This window comes from Phocoena sinus, chromosome 11 (genome assembly GCF_008692025.1).
Source record: "Phocoena sinus isolate mPhoSin1 chromosome 11, mPhoSin1.pri, whole genome shotgun sequence".
Lineage (NCBI taxonomy): Eukaryota > Metazoa > Chordata > Mammalia > Artiodactyla > Phocoenidae > Phocoena > Phocoena sinus.
Window position 1 is genome coordinate 732,002 of NC_045773.1, and position 14,806 is coordinate 746,807.

At 55.6% G+C, this 14,806-nt stretch overlaps 1 protein-coding gene across 1 annotated transcript; it reads right to left on the reverse strand.

Annotated features, from left to right (window-relative positions):
• Window positions 1-712: 712 nt before the first annotated feature.
• C11H3orf56 (chromosome 11 C3orf56 homolog) lies at window positions 713-4,714 on the reverse strand (the record flags this gene model as incomplete). The annotated part of the gene is given in 7 exon segments (XM_032647913.1): window positions 713-757; window positions 841-869; window positions 3,602-3,728; window positions 4,207-4,353; window positions 4,355-4,491; window positions 4,494-4,705; window positions 4,707-4,714. Coding segments are annotated over 7 exon segments (705 nt in total), but the record flags the coding sequence as incomplete, so codon positions are not given.
• Between the last annotated feature and the right edge of the window lie 10,092 nt (window positions 4,715-14,806).

Consider the following 14,806-nt stretch of genomic DNA (forward strand, 5'->3'; position numbering starts at 1 on the left):
TCCTGGATTTAACAAGACTGTTTCCAGTGTATTTACTTCTACAGCTACCTTCTGTTTAGGAAAAGTGATGCTGGGGCTCCATTTCCCCAAATGCCCCAAGTCACACCTTTAAAGAGCACGTTAAGTAAACAGCGTGACTGTCACCACAGGGGACACATGGCCGTGGAAGGAGACCCCCAGCCCCACGATCGTGAGGTCTGTGAGCTCGTGGTCCGTGAGGACAAGGCAGGGAGGCCGAGGGCAGGGGAGGTCGGGGAGGATGGCCTGAGCGCCGGGCCCATGCCCTGCTCCCCCAGCCAGGCATCCAGTAACTTTTATTTCAGGTTTTGGTTTCGCGGCATCGGCTGGGCCAAGGCTGGAGCTGGTCCGGAGGGCGCTGCCTTCTCCCAGGCACCCACGAGGCCAGGTGGATCATGCACGAGCCATGGAGCTGACCCCCGAGGCCAGACAGACGCGAACATGCCGCCCCTGTGTCGGATGCGACCTGATGCGAGTCCCGCCATCCACCCGAGGGCGCGGCTCGGCACGGTGCACAGGCCGGCTGCTCTCCCGCTGGTTCATCTCAGTGATCTTATTCCTGCTGTGGAGGCCGCAGGGCTGGGGGAAGCTGCAGAGCCCTGGCCACTCAGCATCTCCTCAAGACTCCAGGGGCCCCTCTGCTGGGAGCAGCAGTGACACCACAGAGCCGCCCCTCCAAAGAGGCCAGAGCCCCTCAGAGCCGGACACTCGTGGTTCCAGGTGTGGAGTGACTTCCACCCTGAGGGACAGGACGGCACTCGGCATAGTGAGGCCCTCAGATCCAGGTTGGGGGAGGCCACATGGAAAGGGCACAGCCAGTACCTGGGCCACCACGAAGACGGCTGCCGTCCCTGGGGGCAGAGAGCCGCCGTCCAGGGATGGAGCCCGAAAAGCGGGGCAGGTAACCAGCGCAGACGGAGCAGCGCCGTCAGGAATGTGAAGGAGCCGTGAGGAAGATCCCCGCGGGGACGGGAGGGTGCGTGTCAAGGAGCAGGAACGAGCAGTGGAAGGAGAATGCCGGAGAGACGGAAGGAGTGAAGGCATGAAGACCTTGCAGGTGGAGGAGGGACCCGGGAGCCGGGGCCAGGTGAGCAGTGGGGTCAGAGGGCACGGGACACAGTCGGGATGCTGCAGGATGCATCTCGGGATCCCAGGAGAGCAGAGCTGGTGAGGCAGAAGGAGTATTTGAAGACACAATGACCCACATCCTCCAGAATTAATCTTTAAAGATTGAAAAACACCAGAAAGAAGGAAAATCCCTGCCCTCCAGACGCACGATGAAATTGATTATCCTTGATAGAAAGAAACCTCTGAACCACTCAGTAAATTGGCATCTCTGAAATAAAGGGTTAGCCTTACACTCCCGGAAATGAAATCACAGACTTGTAAATAACCCTTTGGATTAAGGCAAATCATGAAATCCTTAGAATTAACGATAATACTCCACATACAGAGTTTACAGGATACGGCAAAAGGGTGTCCAGAGGGTGAGACATTGATCAGGTACGAGGAGTATTGGGAGGAAAAAGAGCTCAGCATTCCAGTCTGGCAACGGGGGAAACAGAAGACGGTAAACCCGGAGAAGCGAGGAAAAGGACGTCAAGATCAAAGCAGAAACGGCTGCTATCGACGCGTGTTTTCTTCTTCATCTTGACAGTATGAGAAGCCGCCTCTTGGAAAAGACCGTTCAGACTTCTTCTGATACGAAGGATCAAGGAAACGGCATATTCCTAATCGAACTGTGAACAGGAGAGAAGCCGGCTGTGCTGTCGAGTCCACGCAGTCCTGAGACTGAATAAGAGTCCCCGTGGGAGGGGCCGCCGAGGGGGTCCCACCGCCAGCTGCTCCACCCTGGTGATCTCAACACACGGCTCACCACCCCCCGACACCCCTCAGCACCGTCCCAAGGGTCCTGTTTCAGGATGACAGGAGGCCGGACCCCCCGCCAGGCCAGGGCTCCCTCGCGTGTGCTCCGACCCCTGGGCTGTGCGGGTCACTCGTGTCCTCAGCAAGTCCCTACGCCCTCGGCCCCTTCTCTGAATCCTGCTGTCACCCTCTTGCTGTGGAACGAGCTGGCCGAACCTTATCAGGCCTGACTCTGCTTTTCTGTACCAATTATTTAATAGCACTGTCGGTGTTATTTTGAAAAAATCCATAGGTTGTGAGGCTTTCAGGCCAGACGAAGGTGGGACCCACTCACTTGGCCCTGTTCACCCCACTAAGCGCAGCTGGGTGCTCTGGGTGCCACACACAGACAGACAGGACAGGAAACCTGGGGAGAAGTCACGTGGGCCAGGGCCTGGGGCTGAGGACCACACAGTGGTGAGCTCCCCTGCTGGACCCCAGACCCACTGCGAGAAGCCAGCCCCTCAGAGACGCCGAGGGAGCGGACACACAAACAAGGAGGCTCTAAGAAAAGCCGCCCGTCTTCAGGCAAAGGCCCGGGAAAGGGGCCACCTAGGAAGACAGGAAGCCTGACAGCAGGAAGGGCCCTGGCCCAGCACCACGGGAAACACCACGACCCCCTTCCCTCAGCAAAGGCAGGGAGACCCCCGACTTCCACTCCTGTTGCACTACAAGGGGGCAGCCCTCCCCTTCCCCTCACTCATCCCCACGCCCACTGCAGGTGCGGGGAAAGCCGAGAGGGGAGCCGGGACGTCCATCCCTGCCTGGCGGGAACAAGGTCCCCAGCCTCACGGTGTCTGGAAGCTACGTGCAAAGTCTGACCTGCACCGCCCTGGCCTCTCTGTACTGTGTTTGCAGCTTCCTGGGAATCTATGATTTCAGAACTTCTTAAAATCACAAATTATAACTTAAATACGCATTTTTAGGAGCCCGATGCACTTGTATACCAAGGAGAAGTGATATTTCACTGTGTTGATGCTTGGGTGTGATGTCCCAGAAGACATGACGTCATGAGATGGCACACAACTATGAAGAAGTTAGGATGTGAGAGATAAGGCCAGAGCCATTTCCGTTAGAAACACAGGAAACGGAAGGATAGGGGTCGCACCCGCTAGTATTCAGTGCACTTAAAATGTGCGAACGCACTTTGCGTTTCTATGTAGAATGAGCTCCCGTCTAGGCTTCAGTGACGATCAACCGATTTGTACCCCCACAAGCCCCGGGCGGGGGCGTGAGGCCGGGAGAATCAGGGCGCCTTCCTGTAGGGAGGGGCCGCAGGGTGCTGGTCGCTCAGCTTTGCAGACCCACCCATTGGAAGCCAGCTGCACTCACCCAGCCCCGTGTCCATCAGAAAAGCCCCAGGACGTCCCTGGTCTCTGAGATGTCCTCCAGGAACGCGTATCAACTCTGTGAAGCGGCCCCTCCGGAAAGGACCCCTGGCCCTGGGGACACCGCTGTCCGAGGTCCTCTCCAGCGATGGCCGTCTCCCTTCCCGGGTCTCCTGGTCCCCCCGCCCCTCTCCGCTACTTCCTTGGACGGTTCTGTAAGACTAGCCCCAGCTACTCCCTCTGGCCCTGTCCTCTCCCCCCGTTTCTCACCATCTTGCAGCTGGGCCAGCTGTGTCTTCACCACCTCTCCTGCCCTGTTCCTTGTAGCCTCCACGCCCCCCTGGACGGACCTCCCAGCAGCTGCTTCTGTCCCTTTACCTTGTCACTGCCAATCGCTGTGTTCTCTGACCCCAGCGCCCCCGCGACCCCCTCCCATGGCCGATCCCAGGCCTGGTCACCTCGGAACTGCACCCGTTCCTACGTGAAGGTGCAGCCCGTCCTCTGCAGCCTGTACCTGCAACCTTCCCTGCCCCCTGGCTCAGCCAGGGGTGGTGGCCGCACTGTGACCTGCAGAGCAGTTTGGAGCCGAGAACTAAATGCACACCAGCTTGGTGGGCGGATCTTAAACGGAGTGACACCTCTAAGAGCAAGAAGCAGCGTCATTAAGAGTACGTCGTTATGGAATCTAAAAGCACAGGCTGCACCCGTCGTACAAGGCTGCAAGTATACGAGGTGCTGGCCCGCGATAAGGGCTGGCTGGAGAGGCGGCAGGGTGCAGGCGGCAGGGCTGAAGGGCAGAGGGAAGAAGGCACCTGAGGACAAATGACAAGTCGAGGGGCCTTACGTGGGCTGGTGGGAGCGTGCTGTGCACGGAACAATAGTGAACAACGTAACGTCTGAGACCCTTTAAAAAATTAAAAACTGAAACCTAAGCGTCCAGCAGACCGCAGCTCACCAGGTACCACGCCGTGTCTCCCCTGGTTGGGGAGGGTGACCGGGGATTGATCAGAGCTGGAAGAGGCGGCGGCGGGCCCTGGGGGGTGCCCGGCGGGGGGCGGGGGCAGCGGGGTTCGGGCTGAGGGTCTGCGTGCGGGGAAGGCGGGCAGAGGGCAGAGTTCTAGGCTGCAGAACAGTTTGGGGGCCCAAACGCTGAATCTGGACGCCTGTTCTGACGGAAGGACTTGGCATGTCTTCAAGCGGGAAGCGTCTCTGGATGGCCCCCGCACTGCAGCCCTGGGGCTGAGCTGCCCGGAGTCTGCCACCCCACCTGGGCACAGGGGCTGGGGGCGTCCCCGCTCAGAGCTGGAGGCACGGAGTAGTATGGGGCTGGGGGTCCCCCGGGGTAAGGAAATACTCCAGAGGCCAAGGGGGCCGAGCGCTGGCTCCCCGTTGGGGGGTCAAAGCTGGAGACGCCCCAGGCCCAGATTGAAGGCGCTGAGGCAGCTGGAGGGGGGGCCCATCCAGAGACGTCAGACGAAGGGCGCCCAGGTGTACCTCCACGGGGTGGGGTACCCCAGCCAGGAGGGGCCGGCACAGGGGCTCCCCATGTCGGGCCAGCAGGCAGGGTCAGTTAGAGGTCCGTTCCCTGCACAGGCATGGAAGCCACAGAGAGACCCCGCGTCTGCCCCGGGGGCAGCTGGAGGCGTGCGGATTTCCTTCAGGGGCTGGTCAGGGGTCTTGAGTGTCTGCACGGCTCCTTCCTGGGAGGCGGCTGCCCCCATCGTGGACGTGGCCACCTCACCGTCCTGGCTCCCGCCTGTGGAGAGGACAGAGGCTGGAGGCGGAGGAGGGGGTTCGGGAAGGGGGTGAGCGGCAAACCTGGGGTAGGGGGCAGCAGCACAGCTGCAGTTCAAGGTCAGGGGGCTGGGGGTGTGCGGTGTTCCTTTGAGGCAAAGTCTCAGGTCAACTTGAGCTGCTCTCTGCCGTCCGTACGAGCCCCCAGCCCGCTCCCCAGTGTGGAGAACAGAAGCTGGGAGGACTGACACGTGGGCTCCATAGGGACCCAGAGGCGTAAGGAAGAAAAAAATGAAGCAAATCCCCAAAGGAGTGGGGTCCCCCCAGCCAGAGTCAGAAACATAACTGAGACAGGCAGAAGGAGGGGCTCTCCTTGGGGTGTGAGACGCACACCCGCCAGGCAGGGTGGCCCGCTTCCCTAGGAGATCAGCGAGGGCTGAGCAGTGCACCAAGGTCAGGGCCGTGTTTCAGAAATGCACCTCAACTGAGAGGTAGAGAGCGGACCGGTCGGGCTTCACCTCAGAGGAAGGAGCGTCTGGGGCCGTAGCGGCAAAACCAGGGGGAGAAGGGGGTGGGCTCCAGGTGTGATTAGGAGGCCAGCCTAGAGCCCCAGAGCGCAGGCGCTGGAGGAAGAGCTCAGAGCACAGCCCAGGCAGACGCGGACCTGCAGGTGCACCTTGGGCACCAGGTGGGTGGGAAGTTCTCAGGAAGCCAGCCACGTCGGAGCCCATCTCCTGCAGCACTTCCTGGGCAGGTGGATGGCATTAAAGGCCTCAACTCTTCCCTCTCCCCTTGGCCACGTCCCAGGTCACATGAGCCACTCCAGCCGGGCTCAGGGCACGTCGGCAGGTGTAAGGCTAGCAGGTCTCAGGGGGGCTCGTCCAGTCTGGCTGGTGCCTCTGCGTCTGCCTTGAGAGCCTGGCCAAGTGTGAGAGACCACGCAGAGCTGGGGCACAGCAGACACGCACCAGCCCAGGAGATGCAGGCGCTAGACCCCCAAACCTGGGGGGGTGTAGCCGGGGACCTGGGCGCTGACTGCTGAGGAGCACTGGCCTAGGTGGCCTGCAGTTGCCTCCCAGACCCCAGCTGGGACCGGAACCGAGAGCTGAGCCCGGTCCGGGTCAGCAGGGCAGGGAGCGAAGCCGTTGGAGAGCTTCGCCGTAGGGTTGAGTCTGAGGGCTGAGCCGTGTTTGCTGTGTGCTACTGAGGATCATTGTGTTGTTACCACAGCATTGTTTTGCAATAGGTGACTGGTACACTCCCCCCCACACCTACCTTCCTAAGAGTAGACAGATTTTAAAGGCAAAGCAAGAAAAAGTCGGGGGGCAAAAAGGGACTGGGCCCTCCTTCCTGTCCCTTCCTTTCAGGACACGTTCTGAGGGGCCTGAGGGGAGAGGGGAGCTGTGCTCGTCCCTGCCCCCTTGCTGGGTGGGACAGCAACTGCGTGGAGGCAGCTGTGGGGGGCCCTGGCAGGGGCCCTGGTGGAGCGAGCAGTCAGCTGCCCTTTGCGGTGGCCGAGGAGCAGATGTGCTGTGACGGGGCACACACGCCTGAAGGCGCGAGGTCAGGGTGCAGAGGAGGCTTTCGCGGGATGCAGGTGGGAACGCAGATGTTTAAATGGATGCGTCCACGGACGCCAGAAGCAACAGACGCTGGTGACAGGAGGGCATGGGGCAGGGGCCCCCCACAGGTCGTGTACCAGGTGGACCCACAGAACACTTTGCACGTGTGACCCGCCTGGAGCAGGACACGGCTTCTGTGCCCAGAGCTGGGGGAAAACCTCTGCTGCAGGAGGGTGGGAGAGCACTGAATGAGCTCGAACCACCTAAGAACATCTTCCCCAACAAGCAAAATGGGGGCAGGTAGAGATTACGTTCAGTTGGGGGAGGGGAATAAAAGTTGTTAGTATTGAAATAATGAGACAATAGACAGCTCCACTGAGAAATGGCAGAAGGACCCTAAAAAAAGCCACAGAGGGCTTCCCTGGTGGCGCGGTGGTTGGGAGTCCGCCTGCCGATGCAGTGGACACGGGTTCGTGCCCCGGTCCGGGAAGAGCCCACATGCCGCGGAGCGGCTGGGCCCGTGGGCCATGGCCGCTGAGCCTGCGCGTCCGGAGCCTGTGCTCCGCAACGGGAGAGGCCACGACAGTGAGAGGCCCACATACCGCAAAAAAAAAAAAAAAAAAAAAGCCACAGGAAGTGCGGGTGGGAGACTAGAGGCCAGTAAATGCCTGAGAAGATGCTCAAACTTGTAAATAAAGATTGAGCATACGAGTTTGCTGGTGCAAACTCCCCTCCCCACACGCCCTGAGATAATGACCAAGGTAGCAGACAGGAAGAGCAGCCAGGTGAGCAGAAACAGGGCGGTGGCCACACACTCGCTGACCTGCAGAGGGAGGGAGGGGACTGAGCCCTGAGCCCCTCCTCACGCTCGGCAGAGCATCACCTCCTCCCTCCCCACCCCCGGCAGAGGGGACTAGACTTTCCTTCTCTGTCTGGAAATGGAGGCATGGGTGGGAGTGGGCAGACCTCTGCCTTCTGCTGAGACCCCAGGTCCCACCCTCGAGGCACCCAGCGTGCCGCCCTGGTCCCTTCAGGGGCGTGGACATGCCTCCTCTCGGGCGTTTGGCTGAGAGGCTGCAGCTTTGGAGATTCCCCAGGGCGAGGCCCAGCCATGTCCCGAGGCTCTTTAGCACCCACTCTTAGTGAGAAGCCCACAGCCAAGCTCGCTGGGCTTTGGGGAAAGCCTGTGGCTACATGATAGAGACTGAACCGCCACTGAGCAAACAGAGACGCTGTTACGTCAGGTGCCGCAAAGACAGAGGGTGAAATAAAACTGAGAAAATGAAGCCTGGAGGACAGAGACAGTGTATACAGAGAGGAAGTCAGAGAACTATTACCATCCTCAGAGAGATAAGATTGTATCCTTGAAACATAAACAATATGCTTTATTTTTTAAATAAAAAATGCACTTAGAGCAAAGAGCTTGCAAATTAAGTGGCTAAAATGAGAAACATATGGGTTGGAAGGTAAAGTTGAAGAAATCCCCCCAGAGAATAGAAAAATGGGAGAGAAAATAAGAAAACAAAAGGATTGCTAGACATCTTCTATCTGAATAATAAAAATTCTGGAAATACACTAGAAATCGGAGGAGAGTTAATCAAAGACATGATTTAGGAAAATTTCCCAGAACCTGAAGTATGTGTCTGAAGTGAATGGGGCCCAGCAAGGGGCTGGTAGATCATTGAAAACAGGCCTGCACAAAGTATTGTGAAATTTTAGAACTAAGGGCAGAGGAAATCCTACATTCCCCAGATAAAGCAGAGACAAAGGCTTCAGAACTGCAACAGCTTCAGACTTCATCCCCATGTTGAAACCTGGAAGGAATGGGGCAACGCCTTCAAAATTTTAAAGGAAAGTGATTTTCCAGCTTAGAATTCTAAGCCCAGGCAAGATACAAATTAAGGGTGAGGATAGAGTAAATGTGCTTTAAGACGTGCGAGATGTCAAAGTTTCCCTCTTATGTATCTTTCCTCAGAAAACTACTAGAGGATGCGCTCCATTGAGATGAGGGCATCGGCGGAGAAAGAGGAGGCCAGGAATACAGGTACACGGTTCGTCGTGCTCACTTTATCGCACTTCGAAGGGATTGCATTGTTGGCAAGTTGAAGGTTTGTGGCAACCCTGCATCGAGCTAGTCTATTGGTGACACTTCTCCAACAGCAGTTGCTCACGTTGTGTCTCTGTCACATTCTGGAATTTCTCCTGGTATTCCAAGCTTTTGCGTGATGATTACATGTGTTACGGTGATCGGTAATCGGTGAACTTTGATGAACTCGCTGAAGGCTTAAATGACGGTTAGCAGGTTCAGCAATTAAGTATTTTTAAGGTGTGTACGTTGTTTATTTAGATGTAATGCTGTTGCACACTTAGCAGACTACAGTAGAGTGTAAACATAAGCTTTATCAGCATCGGGAAACCAAAAAATTCGTGTGGCTCAGTTTACTGTGGTATTTGCTTTGGTGCGGAGTCTGGAGCTGAACCCACAGTGTCTCCGAGGCCAGGCTGGCCTGGAGCCGGCAGGCTGGACGGATCCTGAGTTGTCTGAACACGTGGAGGTGATGTGGGGGGAGGCAGGGGTGTGAACTGAAGCCCATCTCACGCCTGGCGCTGAAAACCAAGGGTGGTGTCCGGAGAAGCGGAAGTGGGCCCCAAAATAATTAGCTACAGGGGTCGCAGGAGGTGCCCCGGGAGAGAGGGGGTGGCGGGGCGGGGGAAACGACCCCTCTCGCGATCAGCTCTCTGACACTGTTTATTCCTAAGTTGTGTGTAAGAGCTGAGGCTGAGTTTGCACCATCACATTGGCCCGGGTTTAAAAGACTGACAGCGCTTGTGTCTCCAGAGGACAGTCTGGCAGCTGTGGGTGGAAGGGGGCCCTTAAAGGCACCCCTGGGGTTCGGGTGGGACAGACTTGGGGGCTGGCGTCTGCAGGCGGGGCTGGGACACGCATCTCAGGCTCCCAACCTCCCTCCTGATGGGAAACCACGGATTCCTCCTGCGGGGGAGGGGTTCCTAGCCTGCAGGAGGGGTGGGCAGGCTGACAGCCGGGGAGGGGTGAAGAGTTTTGCTCATTTAGGGAATGATGGAGATAAAGAGTCACTAGGAGGCGAGGGAGGAGAGGGTGTTGGAACCGGAAGGAGGGACTAGAGGACCCAGATGCTGAGGAAGCGGGTAGAAGACCTAGGTTAACTTTGACCAGGAGACGGGACACCCCTTCTGAGTAAAGCAGAAAAGGACCCACCCCAAGCAGACAAAAGCCGCTTCCTCTCCCACACACATCTGACTCTCTGGAAGGTTCTTCTTTGGTGCTGAAATGCTGTGCTCGCAAGAGGAGCCCATGGTCCTGGGAGTCCCCAGGTCAGCACTGCTTTCTGGCCGTGATGCCCCAGCTCACGCAGGCTCCAGGAAGGAGCAGCGGCCACACTGGCCTGCCTCGCGCTGTTTCCTCGTGGCCTGTGTGCTGGCCTTGCCCGTGGTGCTTTTCTGTGAGGACGGAGAGCCAGTGTCTGTAGGTGAGGAGGGCGGGGCTCGGCCTCCAGGTGTGACTCTGAAGGAGAGTGTAGGACCTGCCCTCCTCCCTGTGACTCCATAGTAGGTGAGAAGCTGGTTGGATTGATCCAGTTACCGGTTCATCCCAGAAACAAAGGCATGGAGGAGCTGTGTTGGGTGCTGGCAAGGAGAGGGGCCGGGTGTGCAGCTGACCTGGTAATCAGAGGAGGGAAAGATGATGGAGGGGCTTGGAGCTGGTCTGGAGCGGGGAGCTGTTGCCGAAACTCGGCCTGTGCCCCGGTGCCGAATAGAAACATAGAGACAGAGTTTTGGGTGTAGGAGCAAAGAAATAGCTTTATTGCTTTGCCAGGCAAAGGCGGCCACAGCGGGCTGATGCCCTCGAGACTGTGTGTCCCCCTGGAGGGGGTAGTGAGGAGTCGCACAGTGTTCAAGGAGCAGGGCGTGGTCAGCTCGTGGACATCCTTCTGATTGGCTGGTGGTGCGGTAACCGGGAGTCGGCCTCATCAACCTTCTGGTTCCAGCGGGTCTGGGGTCTGCGTGCTTGTGGGCAGCAGGCAGTTAACTTCTCCCGGCTGGTGGGGGCTTGAGTATCTGCACAACAGCTCAAGGGACGTGGCTCAGAATAGGGTCTGTAGCCCTTGCGGAGGAACTAAAGGTCCTTCACTTTGTTTAATGGCTAACGTATTATTATTTTGTCTTGCTTGGCTGTCTTCCTTTCTTTCTGCATTTTCTCACTTCTCTGATTAAATTTCTTCTTTGACTAAAGTTTTTCTACAGACAGGAGGCAGGTGGAGAACATGGGTGGGGTCTATTCTGGGAAGGCCTCGTAGGGTCCTGCCGGGTTACAGAGAGAGTCAGCACCGCTGGGAGAAGGGTCGGGGAGCGGGGGCCTTGTGGGCAGAGAAAGCCCAGCTCCAGGGCCCCCAGGGGAGGAGACCCCTCCAGGCGCCCACAGGGCCACAGGCAGAGCCGGAAGCCAGGGGGCTGGGGATGCCGGGCAGCCAGCTGTCCCCACCTTCCAGGGACCAGTGGGCCAGAATGAGGGAGCCGTGGTGGAGTTCGCGTTGGAAGGGGTAGGTGGGCACGGGTCTGAGTGTCAGAGCAGCGCGCCCTGCTGCAGCCCCGGGGACCGGGCGGACGTGGGCACGGCAGCCGGGAGGCTGTGCAGCATCTCCTGGATGAAGCGGGGGACGGGGTGTGGAGGAGAAAAGCTCGGGGTTGGGACACGGCCTGGCGAGAAGGCAGCCGTGCGGGGGCCGCTGAGATACCCGCAGACATTATTCCCATCCCCATAGCGTCCCCTGTTTTTGTGAACTTGATCTGTAGTTTTCCAAGAAGCGAGTGTTAAAAATCTAACTTTATGATTGAGGATTTGCCAATTTCTCCTGTATTCTTCTGGCTTTTTAACACATTTGAAATTATTTATATAGCACTTACCATGTGCCAGACACTGTCCTAAAGACTTTCCAAATATGAACTCATCTAATCAATTCCAACAATAGGAGATTAGCTCAGAAAATTATACAGTAGGCCTTGGAGAAAACTGTAACAAAATTTATTGATTAACAAGGAAAATTGTCCATGATATATTATAAAAGAGGCAAGTTACAATGCAGTTTATACACGCTGATCACTTTTTTGGTGAGTAAAAGAAAAGTATCTATGCATAAGAGAACGGTCTGGAAGTGCGATACCAAACGGTGACAGATTATCTGTGGGAGATAGAATTATGGGTAATCATAATTTTCTCGTTTGTGCATGTATGCATTTTCTGTTTTGGTAATGGGGATCTATTAGTTTAGTGGTTTTAAAATGAAATAAATCATTTGATAAAGGTCCTGTTATTCACAATAGGAGCTTGAGAAACTGTAGGTAAACGGATTGAAAATTCTCGTCAATTAAGTGTAAGGCGCCCCATATAGAGGTCAAAGAACTGGATGCACAGCTGTGTGACTTATGAACAAAGAATCACAAAATATTTTTGGAAAACTTAATAGATTGCTCATCATCTTTTCCAAAGTTTTTATTGCGATAAAAAAATTAACATAAATTTTATCATTCTTAACATAAAATCTGTCCTCTGAATCATGTTAAGCGTCCAGTTAAATGGCATTAAGTACATCCGTAGCGTGCAGCCATCACCACTGTCACCTCTAGAACGTTTTCATCTTGCAAAACTGAAGCTCTGTCTCCACTGAACACCAACTCCCCACCCGCCTTCCCCAGCCCCTGGCACCCGCAGTCCTCCTTCCTGTCTCTGTGGACTTGGCTCCTCTAGGGGCCTCGTATACGTGGGATATACAGTACTTGTCCCTTTGGGACTGGCTGATTTCATGGAGCACAGCGTCCTCAAGCTTCTTTGTGTTGAAGCTGGTGTCAGAACGTCCTTCGTTTCTCGGGCTGAACCCTACTCCATTGCATGTGTGGACTGCACTTGGCGTGCCCGTCCACCTGTCGATGGACATGGGGCGCTTCCATGTTTTACCTGTTGTGAACAATGCTGCTGTGAGCACGGCGTACAAATATCTCTTCGAGACCCTGCTTTCAGTGCTTTGGGGTAAATACCCAGGAATGGAATTGCTGGATCATATGGTTCTAATTTTTGAGGAACCGCCATACTGTTTTCCACAGTGGCTGTACCGTTTTACTCTCCCACCACCAGTGCACAAGGGCTTCGATTTCTCTACATCCTCACCAACACTTACTATTATTTGTTTGTTTGTTTTATAGCAGCCATCGCAGTGGGCGTGAAGTCCTGTTTCTTTGTGGTTTTCCTTTGCATTATCCCTCATGATGAGTGATGTTGAGTGTCTTTTCATTTGCTTCTTGGCCATCGGTATGTCTTCTTTGGAAGAAGACATACAGTCCTTTGCCCATTTAAAAATATTTTTTATTGTTGTTGAGTTTTAGGAGTTCTCTGTATATTCTGGGTATCAACCCCTTATTAGATATATGTTTTGCAGGTATTTTCTCCCATTCCTTAGGTTGCCTGTTCACCCTTTTGATTGTGTCCTTTGATTCACAGAAGTTTTAAATTTTCATTCAGTCCAATTTATCTCTTTTTACTTCTGTCACCCATGCTTTGGTGTCATTCCAAGAAATCATTGCCAAATCCAGTGTTATGAAGCTTTTCTCTATGTTTTCTTCTAAGATTTGTAGTTTTAGGTCTTGCATTTAGGGCTTTGATCCATTTTGAGTTCACTCTTGTTCGTGGTATAAGGTAAGGGTCCAGCTTCCTTCTTTTGCACGTGGGTGTTGGTTTTCCCAGCGCCAGTTTTGAGGGAGTAAAGAATCCGGGACGTGAGACAGTCTCAGGAACCACCGCTTGGTTTCTGCACCGCGTCAGCCGTGGGACGAGGAGCTCGCAGAGATCTTCCCAGACAAGAGGCAGAACTACCACCTGTAACCACTCATAGGAGCTGGTTCAGATCCAAACAACTGCTTATGATAAGGCGGTTCTGAGACAGTACGGGAAGTTTCATTCTGGATTAGATTCTCCCAAGGACCGACTGCAACTCTTGTCAGGTGGGGTAACAGCAGCATTGTGACCTTGTAGACACAAAGCAGGAGGCTCTAAATCCAGGCGGGAGATGGATGAGCGGGGGATGAGTGCATTCGGAGAGAAGCGGGTAGTTCTGAGATGTGCTTTGGAAGGAGAAACACCAAGGCCTTCTGAAGGGTCAGGGGTAAAGGGTGAGCAGTGCAGGTGCCCACGGGCAATGGACAGCTCAGCAGCTCTCAGGATCTCAAAGGTGCTTGGAACGTGTGTGAAGCCAGCATTGAGGTGGTCCCCTTGCACCTGTTCTGCTCCAGCGTTCCTGACGTCAGGGAAGGCCCCACTCTCCCCGACTCACGCAAGCCAGAAGTTGGGGACACTGCTCTCCCTGGGGACACCTGGTGGGCCGGGCTGGGTCAGAGCTGCCCTGGAGGAAGACGGCCCCTCAGGGCTCTGCAAAGCGGACCGTGTTTTCAGGCCAAGCATGATGAACATTTCAGATATTTCAAATTGGAGGAAACATCCTCTGCTGCTTCTCATATGATGCAGTAACAAATAAAACTTTATTTTGTTTCTGTGAATCACTGCATTCCCAGGAAGCAGACACCACAGCCCATCCTGTGGTTCAGGACCCTGGGAAGCAGAGAAGGTGTAAAAGCCAATTTGGCTTCAGTGGCGGAAAGCAGGCCAGAGGTCGCCTGGGGCTGGGGTGGGGAGGGTCTCCTGCAGGGGCCGGAGGTTGCTTCTCGAGGTGATGGAGATATTTTGCATGTCCATTAGGTGCTTGTGTGACTACCGATGTGTCAGCACTCAAAGTTCACACTTAACGCAGGTGGATTTCACCGTACATAAATTACATCTCAAAGCTAATTTTTTAAAAGCCAGTTGGGTAGGGATGAGGGAGGGCATCCCAGGGCGGCCGTAAGGAGGAGAGAAAGGAACAGTTTAGCAGCTGAGGGCCTGGCTTGTCCCGGCCAGGAGGTACAGAGAAAGCTTCTCTGCAGGTTTTGGAGACTTCACTTTCTACTTGAGGGCCTTGGCCCCAGGTCAACGCGACCTAGTGCCGACAGCAAGTCAGCCGTGGGCCCTGGATTTGGGGCTCTGTGCTCCGCTCAGGACAGACCCCCAAACGGGCCACAGCAGGAGAGGGCAGCGCACGTGCCGACGGGGAAGCAGGGGGCCCGAGGCCCTGGTCTGGCCTAGAGGTTAGAGAAGGTGTCTGGGCAGCGATGGACGCAGGTGGGGGCCTTGGGGGT